Genomic DNA, 12,148 nt, shown 5'->3' with positions numbered 1-12,148 from the left:
AACAATGTAACAATATCATTGCTTTCTGGAAGCAATGCATGATGGGATATGTAGTCTTGAGAAATTGAGATTGCATCACATCAAGCATCAGGTAAAGAGACACAAAGCACAATGGAAATCCAGGAAGTTGATGAAAGTGATGGGCAGACAGAAGGAAGCACTCACTACATAAAAGGGATTTTTTTTCAAGTAAGCTTTGATTGCATAATCAAAAACAACTCTAGTATGTCTTCCTGTTACAATGCTGATGTTATAACAGGATAGAATATGCTAGGACTTTAGAACTACTTTAAAGGATTAAAAGGCATTATTGGTCAAATTGTTACAGAGAAGATTCTTGTGATCTGAAATGGAAAGCAAAGCTCTTCGCACCAATTGTATACTGGACATGTATTTATTCTGCACATAGGGTTTGAATATGATAACAAATTCATGATTGATGCCCTCTAAACCTTCTTTAACTATGGGCTTAAGAAAATTATGTTACATTTCTGTTTTCCAGGCAGAGGTATCGGAGCTGAACATGTTTGCAGGGAGAGGGTGGAGAAGATTATCATACTATTTACCAAAGTGGTGAGAAGACGTCAGCATGTGTGGTTGTTTTCATTTCACGTCAATGATCTCACTTGATCTCCAGCTGCGTTCTGATTGATCAGCGTCCGTTTCGCTTATCGCGCCATATAATTGGGCTGATTCCTTTTTCCCATCTCTGTCCATTTCAGCTGAAGTGCCAGTGAGAAGCGGTACAGCGGGCACCTGTGCTTTTTATTAGATTTTTTTTTATTTTCTAAAGTTCAATCGAAAATAAAATGGCCTGCGACTTGGAGAGGATGGGGGAGGCGCAGCTGCTATTAGAAATACCTTCTTCTTTGATGTTGCAGTGTTAATGGCCTGCACTTCATCCCAATTACATTGCACATATAATAGGCTGATATATAGAGGGGGAGAGGGACAATTACCATCAGCTATTTCCTTTTATTTTTCGGTGGACACATAATTCATACTTCAGTTTCCCTCTCTTCTCCACTGCTCATGAAATGCTTCACGCTCCGATGTTTGGCTGTTTCACAGGCTAGTCTGCTATTTTAGGATGGCATATTTAAAGTGAATCTGGAAGGACAGAATTATAGGAGCTGACATTACTGACCTTACAAACATGATAGTTAACCGGCTGGCACTGTTTTTAATACTTTGGGTTACTGACCCTGAACATTTATGTAGCACATGAAGTCAAAGCTCCTGATGTACTTGCTTGTTCCAGGTCAGTGGCTCAAAGTGTTGAGGGTATTGGATCTGCATGGCAGACAGGGAGCTGTTTTAGGTTATCAGTGGCACTCATCCATCAGTATAGGTTTCGATTTAAAGGAGAACTCCAGGCAAAAAAACAAAATCTATACAAAGTTAAGAGTGAGCCATTTACCTGTATTTGTCTCTTGTTTTTTTGGTGGAAGGTAAAATATTTTTCCTAAGGAGGACTTCACATCTTTGTTTTGTAGTAATACAGTTGAGCTTTATTGCATTTTACTGTAACCCATTAACTGTGGTGCCATTCTTTTTTTACTGGCACCCGATGCATCTTGCAAAAGCAAGATGGTCATCAAATGGTTACCATCTGGTTGTTGTGGTGCAGTGCTTTAAAAAATGGTGCTTGCCCAGTTTCAGGAGCCTTGTGTTGTGTTGGCAGCTCATTCCAAATGAATGGGCTATCTTAACACAACACACGTTAATGTATGGGCTACCATACATCAACATGCATGGGATATTCATGCCAGAAATGTGAAGGGGGTAGAATGTTTAAACCTGCAGCAGGGAATATAACTTGAGACTCCTGCTTCTATGAGGTCCAGCTGATGGATGAGCCATAATACACGCAGTGTTATCTGTAGTGAACCCTCCACTGTCTATAGCTAGAATGACAGCAGAGAGAGGACAAAGATAGTAGGAAACGATCCCCAGTTGAAACAGTTGAGACACTCCATCAGCATCAGTGTCTGTGTGCAAGAAGTGCCGTTTGATGGCGTCACTCTGTCTCCTCCTTGTGTATGTCAATCCCTCTGCGGCCTCTTTAAGGGAATTGATATCTTGATCCTGTGCCCTCACCAATATTGAACTATATTCAGCTGGTCTCACATTTGATGGAATAGTCCTCCTGAGGAAGCCCATAGGGTGCAACGCGTCGAGGGCCTCTAAACATAATGATTTTGAATGGAATAAGAATATATATAATTAATGTGACAGCTTTGTAATAACATACTACTTTGGCAGTGAACAGTTTACAAAATTGGTTATAAGGACCAGCACAAGTAACTATTGGTTTTATCTAAAATGTTTTATTGTGTTTTACAAATATATGTGTAGTTATTAAAAGTCTAAAATTGTTACAAATTTGTTGTTTCCATTGCTTGGTCTGGTTAGTTGGTTGTAAAAAAAAAGCCCCCAATTTATAATAAGAATAGGTTTACACCTATCTTATATGATTTTGTGAATTAATGTGGGGGGGGTGTAACCGACCAGACCTCTCCCCACTCATCACTATGTTTGTTTAATAAAGAAATTTGAGGGGAGATGATTTGGAATTGTGATCCATCAATAGATACACAGCAGACACATTTTAATCCCACTGAAGTCACCCTTTAACATCTACTCAGCCAAGAAAAAGGCCATTCAGCTTCACTGTGCAATCACTGCCTTGGAACTAGCATGGACTGGAGAATGTGAACTGACATCTGAGGCTTCTATTGAGGCATTTTTACTTTGAATATACTAATTCTTGTAAATCTTTGAGAGCCACCTGACGGGAGAGAAATATCAGATCTGCCATAGTGTACTTGTGTTGCAAGGTGCACCCTTCATAACAGTCATCCCAATCCTCATTCCATCATTTGGAGAGTCAGCATCAAGTGTGTATATTAGGTGCCCTGTTGTACTTTACCCTAGTAATTCTGGGCCAATGGGCCTTTTTTGTTTGGTGGAAGTTAATGGGTAAAACAGTTATTTATAGAAGGACACTGGCTGCTTTGTTCATTTAGTTTGGCTTGTACTGTATCAAAACTAGCAAGCAGCAGAACTGGTCTGAGAGACAAAGTGAGGCAATTCACAGTAAAGGCATAAAATGAGGAATCGAGTCATCTGTAGGAGCTTTGAAAAATGTCTTTAGACTTTTGAGACTCTGACCAAAGTTGACCTGCAAAATAAATCCTCTTACAGTGTCAGGATAGAGCTCTAGTTACCAGTATTTGTTGCTTCTCCAAGGTTAACACACGACAATAAAATACAGCATGTGGCTTTTTTTCTCAGTTCTCAGTCTAAAGACTAATGTGTCGGTTTTGTTAAACTGACCCAACTTTTTTCATGATATTTGTAGTTTTTATGACTATCAGTGTTCTTGTGAACTCTTTGAGTTTGAGCTATAAAATGTCAAATAACATATTGCCTTTCCCTCGTTTACTGGAGTTTGTATAGTGCTGCTTATTTACTGGAATCTTAAGTGGAACTGTTTTTGTTACATCTTTTGATAATAGAGAGCGTTCAGCAAGTTATCCTTTCACATTTTCTGTTATATATAGAGGTGCACCGAAATAAAAATTTTAAAACCGAATTGAAGCTGAAAGGAAAATAAATCTTGGGCAAAATGTTTTTTTAAAAATATTTTATTTTTATTTCTTTTTTATAAACTTTTACATTTTTTTTATATTTTATTTTTATTAAATATTTTTATTTTTTACTTTACTTGTAGGGGCTTTGTGGAAATATTAGGGGTCTAAAGAGACCTCTGATATTTCCCTTTTTAAAATGGAAAAAGAGATTGAGAACACAGAGTGCTCAATCTCTTTTTCTGCAGCCCCTGTTATGAATGAACAGGAATCATCTATACTGAGTGTTCCTGTTCATTCATAACTTGGAGATAGTATGTTTACTATAACCACAATCATGAATGAACAGGAGGTGATGTAGATCACTTCCCATCCATTCATAATTGAGGATATAGTAACCACACTTTGTCCACAATTATGTACAAACACTCAGCAATCACTGATCGCTGAGTGTTTGCTCTCGCTCTCCTTCCTGACAGCTGTCACAGGAGGCTGTGCAAGCGGTGCAGGGACACAGAGCAGCGCCCAGCGGGGAGGAGAGAAAGCAGGGATGCACCGCTGTATCGACCAGAAAATGGCACTTTCAGCATTTAGCCCAACGTGCCATTTTCGGCCGATATTTCGGTGCATCCCTAGTTATATGATGAATTTATAATTGTCTAACATATCTAAAAGAGTGTATGAGTTGATTAACTTATAGAAGGTAGGGAAAACACTTTTGTATTTGCCCCCTAACTATGTTTTGAGAACCCTTTTGCTTCCACTGCAGCATGACGTTGGGGGAGTTAACAGATATATGTAAAGCCAAACCTTTATTTCTCCATTTTGTTTAGGAAGGGATAAAAACACCTTTGTAAGTCTTCTATTAGTAGTGAGGTAGAGAGACTTCCTAGGCTTGTAATCAGCTGCGTTGTACCTCTGCTGTTTGGCTGAAACACTACTGCAATGCATTATGGAAGGGTTGCCACTATTTTTTAAAGATAAATAACTCAACATCCACAGAAATGCAGAATCTCTTTGGCACTTCCTGTGCTCACAAGGTTATATCACTTTCATGGAAATCTCTGCACTAATAATGAATGAAGATAAATTATGCTAAAATCTTGCATTACTTGTAGAGATCTGCACATGTTTGAATGCTCTAGATCTAAACTGGCCTAATGTAACCTGCACATGGTGAAAGCAACTATCACCAAACAAGAGGAATTTGAAAACCACATGACTGGTCAGATCCATAAAGGCAGACCCTCCTTCCATCACTTCCATACCTCATATCCAGCCAAAGCATTTTTCTTTGGCTAGAGTGTGGAAAAATTAGAACCTTTTGAGGTTTTTACTGTGAATTGGGGCTCCTTCAGAGAGACTTCCTCTCACTCTGTGTACCAGTGACAATGGTTTTAAAGATAAGAAGTGAGGGAAAATCTTTAACAGCAACATAGACAGCAGTAAAAAATGTGTATTTATCTAAGATAGAATTGCCACACCACAGGTTAATAGTCTAGTTTCAGATTTATTCCAATGTGAGATCAGATAGAAGACTAAATTAAACATCTTGTGGATTTCTAGGGCTAGAACCCACCCCTTCCATCAGGGCTTGAGGAAAGGAATCAGTGTATACAAACTGTACTGGATTAAAAGAGAACTACGGCCCAAACTTCTTTGGCCACAGTTCTCTTCAGGGTCACAGAAGGACATTTACTAATGTCTTCCTGTGACCCAAAACTCTGCATAAAGCAGGCTATTGCCAGGATAGATCCCGACAAGGACCTGGTATAGGCAGCCTAATCCAGCTGCTGATGGACACCTATCTGAACCACGTTGGATCTTTCAGATGCCACCAGCCCTGAATCCAGATACCCTGTTCAAACACCACTACAACACTATTGGATAAAAATCTGACACAGGTTCTATTCTCCCCGTACTTTACTAATATTAAACACAATTAAAGTGTATGCTGGAGCTTGTTATGTATTAAAGTTCCACATACAAAACATTTATTTGGGAAACAGTACATCACAACTTTTCAGGGCAGAACTGTTTGGGTAGTTGACATGTTATTTTTTGTATTTGTATCAATGTGATGGATGCAGCCTTTCTGTTTGTTAGTACTAAATGAAACTTTTTTTTATTTTTCTACAGCTCTTAGATTTCCTGGACCAGCATCCATTCTCTTTTATTCCATTAATCCAGAAAGCGTTGGAGTTTGCCGTAAGCTATGTCTTCACAGAGGCCAGAGAAGGAGTTGTGTTTGAACGTTTCATAGTCCATTGCATGAGACTCATTAAGATGATTGTGAGGAATGATTCCTTTAAACCATCAAAAAACTTTGAAGGTACCATTTTGATTTTTCAGAGGCATATTTGTTAAGCAGTAAGCGTGATACTCACCAAAAACATCTGCTGCAGGTGAATCAATCACAGTATTTTAAAATGATTGTATCAAGATGAAACACCTGCAGTGGATATTTGGTGAATGTCACATTCACTGCTTTATAAATGTCTCTATGTCTTGTTTGTAACTATATTGAAAAAAGAGAGAGGGCTCAGATGCCAAGAGAAAGAGAAATCATGTAAAATCTTATTTGCCCCAGAGATCATTGCCCAGTTTCTCTTTTATTGTATTCTAGTGAACTTTGTCCTTTCACACTTGAATGTGTTTATTGGATGGACGTCTTGATTTAACTTTAACAGTTGCCTACATTTATCTCATGGATAAGCTTTTTGAAAGCAATTGCCTGAATGTATGTTATGGATAGGTGTTTGAGTTAACAATTGCCAGGTTGGTATCTTTGCGTATTTATAACCATAAGGTAAGTGTTTCACAGCAAAGCCACCGTCATCAAATAAAAAAAAAATGTACAAAAAAGCCAGACCTGCGAAATGAGTTGGTTTATACTCCCTGCACACTTCCAGATGTTTTGGATACCTGATCCTCGACTGCACCTTGTGATTCCTCCTTGTTGCCCCTAAGTCACTACAGGACACAGAAAAGATCGGAGGAATTGGCAGCAGGTATAATAGAGTATAAACCCTCTTCTTTTGCAGGTCTTATTTTTTGACTTTTTTTTTACTCGATGAGGCGAAATTTCACATAAACATGCCAGATTGTGAGACATTAATGTAAACCAACAAATGCGTGCAAAATCGTGCACAAATGCTTGTGTTGCGTGTTTCCAGGCGCCTCCATTGAAGTCTACGGGTCCAAACATGCAGAGATCTGCAGAAAAGTAGCTTATGTACTTTTTCCAGTGTCAGGCGTTTTTCTGCAGGCGACAAAACTCTCAGGTGTGAACAAGGGCCATAGAAAAGAATGGAATTCCTTGTGTTGAGCTTTTGTAGCTCCAAGAATTGAGCTACAAAATACCTAGGTGTGAACGGGGACTAATATTGTAATGTGTGGCCAACTTTAAAGCCAGGGTGGTTATCAAGAAACTTGTTGACGTATGATCAGGAAAGGCAGCCTTCTGCTTCTTAAGACCTGTGCAAGATCTTACAAATCCACTAGCAACAAACCAAAAAACAATGAACTCTTGATAACCACTCCAACTTTTACAGGCACAGTGAGGATGGTAAGATGGAGTAGCCCCACTGGGGAAAGGATAAGGGATTATATCAGCAACCTAATCCAAACCTTTGGTCTGCCTTTCCTTGGTTGTGCCAACTCATTGTACTGGCTGTTTGCTACTGCAGGTGGCTATATAATAATGCCGCACTTTTATACAGTGTGGAACTGTTCGCAATTGTTTTATAATGGTTTTCATTTCATGTTCTGAAATGTGTTTCAGACAGCAAGCCAGAAACAATCAATGCTCACCAAATAAAGATGTCATTCTTCACTTACCCCATCCTGATGGAGATATGCCGCAGACTAGTCACCCATTATTTTGTCCTCGGTGAGGAAGAGCGAGCAATGTGGGAGGAGGACCCAGAGGGTTTTGGTAGGTATATAGCTATGGGATTTTGCTATGTTAACAGTTGGTTGACTCTACCTTCACAGCTTTGTTTGTAGAGTAGCAAATGCATGTATTGATTTGAAGTTTCTCTGCTCATCCTATGTATGGGGTGTCATTATGCTTCAATGATGGCTATCGGGTCAGATATGGAATGTCTCTGTGGGACCCCCATGGAAGTTGTCCAAGTGTTCCACTCAGTTCACAGTACAGTGAGCAGAGGAAGTAGAAAGTCTCTACTTCATTAATCACACACATGCCACTTAGTTACACGGTGTGATTGCTGAGCATGCACAAGCTGTACACTACGGAGAACTTCATATTGTATATCTGCATTCTACACCGGTCTCCAGAGAAATGAGCGCCAACATTTCACTATCATGCTTCGTGACCAAGAGTTAATTGCTTTCAGTGCGTGATAAATTGTGTACGACTGTTTCTCTGGGGCCTGTCTGCTTGTGTGCTGTGTTGCTTGCTGATTCTTGGTAATCGAAGCTGTTTCAATGTACACGTAGACATTGCTCTGCTAAGTTCAATTTCAAGTGTTTTTTTCTTTTTTCTTTTAATGTTTAACCCACTTATTGGTCTTTGTTTGTATTCAGTGCCCTGGGTTGTAAAAAAATAAATAAAAATAAGTTCCTTTAGTCCAGTTTGTAGGACCTTCTGAGACACTTTGTATAGCACAGTACCGTGTTTTCTTTAGGGCTTGTTCACACTGTGCTCTTTTGAGCTGTGTTTTTCTGGACACCACTGCATATTTGCCCATGTTCACTCCATACATGTGTGATGTTGTGCTGAAAAACACAGCTCAAAGGATATGGTGTGAACAAATGCTTAGATACAACATAGAATTGACAGGAAAAGTGATTGTACAAACTGATTCACCAACATATTTCAAAACAGTTGAGACGCTGTGCAAAATCTACATACAAAACGGAATGCAATGAACTCCTGCCCATCATTACTTCGGAGACACTGACTCTCTAAGATGCTGTTTTTATACCCAGTCATGTTACTGACCTGTTGCCAATTAACCTAATAAGTTGTAAAATGTTCTTCCAGCTCTTCCTTGTTAGTGCCGTGTACTTTCCCAGCTTTATGTTGCCCTGTCCCAACTTTTTGGAGATGTGTTGCTGCCATCAATTTCAAAATCACCTTATTTGTTTCTTAAAATGGTCAATTTTGTCAGTTTAAACATTGGATATGTGAATAAAATATGGGTTCATGAGATTTGCAGGCCATTTTATTCTGTTTTTATGTAGATTTTACACAGCTTCCCAACTTTTGTTGTTTTCTCAGATTCTTATTTCATCCTTGGTACTTGAGGCAATAGACTTTATAGAGCTTTGAGTGGCAATAAGCGTACTTTCCTAGGTCCACTTCTTGTCTGGTACCCAGACCTCATTATACGTCCATCGGCCTTTGTATATGCCCATCGGCCTTTGTATATGTCAGATGACTGATACTCAGGGCTCTCTCCCTTGTTCTTGCTGCTTAGTGAAAAGGCTGAGTGCTGACAGAACACTTAACAGATACATATAGTTCTTACAAACCAGTTTGAATGTGTGTGGCCAACATAAAGTCTATGTAGACCCTAACAAAGAACCTCCTCTTATTTGCACAGTTTTGGTCTTTTAAATATACCAAACAATACGTTAGTTATATCTATTAATTCTTTGAAAAAACTACTTGCTGGTCCTGCCAGAAAACCAGTTGTGTTGTGCATTCTACATGGTTATCTCAAACAGCGCTCTCAGGAAGTATAATAGGAAACAGAATACTTCTCCCCTATGGTATGGAGAAGACAAAAGGGAAGCTGTTTGGTAGTCCTATCCTAGGGAGACAGCGATGTTGCTCCTCAGATACGTTGCCACCCTAGGACTAGGACAGAGAGTGTGCAAACTGGGAAAATCTCTTAAAAAAAAAAAAAAAGAGTCTGAAAAAAAAAAAATCAAACTAATGCACACATCATATCTAAGGACTTGTATGCTGCAGTATATTATATTTTTGTTCTTGGGTTTGGATATACTTTAAGTTGCACTTTAAGTTGATTAATAGTGTGTGGTTTTTGATTCATAGCGGTGGAGGAGAGCGGCGGAGACTCGTGGAAATACAGTCTGAGGGTATGTTTTCTAAATTATTCAGCCTTGGCCTTTCTTTGAATTCTCAAAATAGGTATCATTGTAACTCATGCGTTTAAACAGGAAAATGTTACAGAGTTACATGGCTCAGGTCCTTAGGGTCTTTTCTGTAGAATGTCATCTCTCTTAATTCTCATCTGTTCTCCAATAAAGTGACCTTTTCACAATACTTTCTTTAATTTTTTTAAATGGATTTCTCATAATATATATACATATGCTCTCTCTCTCTCTCTCTCTCTCTCTCTCTCTCGCTCTCTCATTCTCGCTCTCTCTCGCTCTCTCTCTCTGTAAGGGTGACTAACAGACAAACTTAACTGCAAGCACTGCTTTTTGTAGCTTAGCCAGTATCATGTTTTATAGAAATGTGAGAATAGGTGGAGGGTTTTTTATCTGCAGATAAAGTCAGTTATGTCAGAAGGATTTGAGCTCCATAAGGAATCACTTCAGCCTCAAATGCGCTTACACATAGCTCAGCTATTGCTGGGAAAAACATTTTTGGTAATACTGAAAGTATATTTAAGATTTAACACCTGAGTTTAGTGTCACTTAAAATAAAACTATGGGGTAACCTTTTTATCCCATAGTTCTCTTTAGGGTCACGGGAGGACATATGCTAACGTCTTCCGATGACTCAAAGCTTAGTATATAGCAGGCTGTTGCCCACTAAATACTGAGAGTGCTGCAGCCGGGACATTTAATGTCACACGTCAACTCTAACTGTTAAATCTTAAATATACTTTCAGTATTACCAAAAATGTTGCTTATTTGTGTATCACTCAGCTGTAGATCCTCAAATCATCTCGGAATTCATGCTGACACTGTCCTCCTTTCTGGATTGTGGCTAATTTTGTTCCCCATGTCCCTGTGTGTGTTGTAAAGTTGCCACCACCCCAAACACGCTCCTGTGATGGACTACAATCTCATTACAAATTTGTAAACTAATCGTGAGATTGTAGTCCATCACAGGAGTGAGCTTGGAGTGGTGGCTACTTTAGCTCACACAAAGGTAGCCACCCTCCAGAAGGAAGGAGAGTGTCAGCACCAATTCAGAGATGATTTGAGGATCTACAGCCGTGTAATACACAAATAAGATACATTTTTGTTAATAGTTGGGGTACTTGAATGCATTTTTAAGATCTAACTCCTGAATTTGCTGTCACTTTAAGAATCAAACTTGAGCTGCCTTGTTGGTTACTGCTATCATATTTGGATAGGCCTATACTTCGACTAGATTAATCATATCTGCTCAGATCTACAGTGGTTGCTGTCTATGGTCCTGAACACATTGATCCTTGTGTCACAAGCAGGCATTTGATATTTTAATAGGCTGAAGTCTGATGTGGATTGCTATGTTTTCTTCCGATTAACCGATTAATCGAACTTAATAATCGGCTAACTAATCGATTGTGAAAATAATCGTTAGCTGCAGCTCTACTGTGTATAGCCTAAAATTCAATGCTGAAACTGCTAAACACTCATCCTGATCCTACTTGTGAAAAATGAATGCAGTTTCCATTGTTGCAAATCAACAGTGCTAACCATTTAGCCACAGTCAGCCTCATCAATTTGAAATGTTATCTCCATACTGGTGAGAGAAACTGTTAATCCAGAACAGGCATACAGAGTAGAATGTCAGCCTTCCTTATTTGTGTACCTGTTCCAGATCACTGACTTAGAAATGAATGGAGCCTGTAAGCATAGCAGCCAAAAAACTGGTATTTTCAGTTAGAGTTCAACAATGGCATTCTTTGTACTGATCTCATGACAGATGTTCTTTGAGTAGCAATATAAGAATGTGTGTTCTCCACAGGTTCCTGGGCATAATATATTGTTAGATGATGTCTCACTGTAATTTTTATTTCTTTTACCGACTGCATTTCTATGGTGTGTTAATTATTACTAGCTGAGAACCGTGGTACCTGTCAGATAACTACTAGAACATTGAAAAGTGATTATTTTTATAGGTGGCTATTTAAATAGATATTCTTCTGCTATGTAAGATTTACCCTTTTCAGATTTAATAAAGAGTAGGCTGTACTTAATAGCTTCAGGGGACGTTGTGATCTGTAGCGTCTTTAACATCTTAAAATAGATTTCTAGAATTATTGGAACAAGTAAAGCTAGTATGTAAGATCATCTGTATACCCTGTAGAAAAACTGTTTCACCATTTTCTATAACTGTCATAAACATTTTCTGTTTAAACTTCTCTACTTGCCCTGATGGAAAGGTGTTTGTATTAATATGTACAACAGCAAAAAGTTTCTCAGCACACTCACCAGCCAGCATGCAAAAAACCTGTCTAAGGTTAAAAACAGAGGTTTTAGATCAGGGGTGGCAAACACAAGGCCCGCCTTGTAATGTGGCCCGCACAGCGCAGGGGTTTCTTTTGCAGAATATGTGAAAGCCGCACTGCCTCGTCAAGGCCCCTCTGTGCAGTGTGGTCCTTAATCTAACCTATGAGAGT

The 12,148-nt window shown here is 39.0% G+C and overlaps 1 protein-coding gene across 1 annotated transcript in view; it reads left to right on the top strand.

Moving 5' to 3' along the window:
• The window catches only part of IPO11 (importin 11), a gene marked incomplete at its 3' end in the record, with an annotated part of 147,463 nt that overhangs the window by 83,191 nt on the left and 52,124 nt on the right, over positions 1 to 12,148 (top strand). Inside the window, exons 9-12 of the mRNA XM_018571001.1 lie at positions 503 to 573; positions 5,733 to 5,925; positions 7,378 to 7,530; positions 9,622 to 9,665. Coding sequence (XP_018426503.1) covers positions 503 to 573; positions 5,733 to 5,925; positions 7,378 to 7,530; positions 9,622 to 9,665 — 461 coding nt within the window. The remainder of the gene's footprint in view (positions 1 to 502; positions 574 to 5,732; positions 5,926 to 7,377; positions 7,531 to 9,621; positions 9,666 to 12,148) is intronic.

This window comes from Nanorana parkeri, unplaced genomic scaffold, assembly GCF_000935625.1.
Source record: "Nanorana parkeri isolate BGI_ZX_2015 unplaced genomic scaffold, ASM93562v1 scaffold1652, whole genome shotgun sequence".
NCBI classification, from domain to species: domain Eukaryota; kingdom Metazoa; phylum Chordata; class Amphibia; order Anura; family Dicroglossidae; genus Nanorana; species Nanorana parkeri.
The sequence above is the reverse complement of the archived record's forward strand: the minus strand, read 5'-3'. Positions and strand labels throughout refer to the sequence as shown.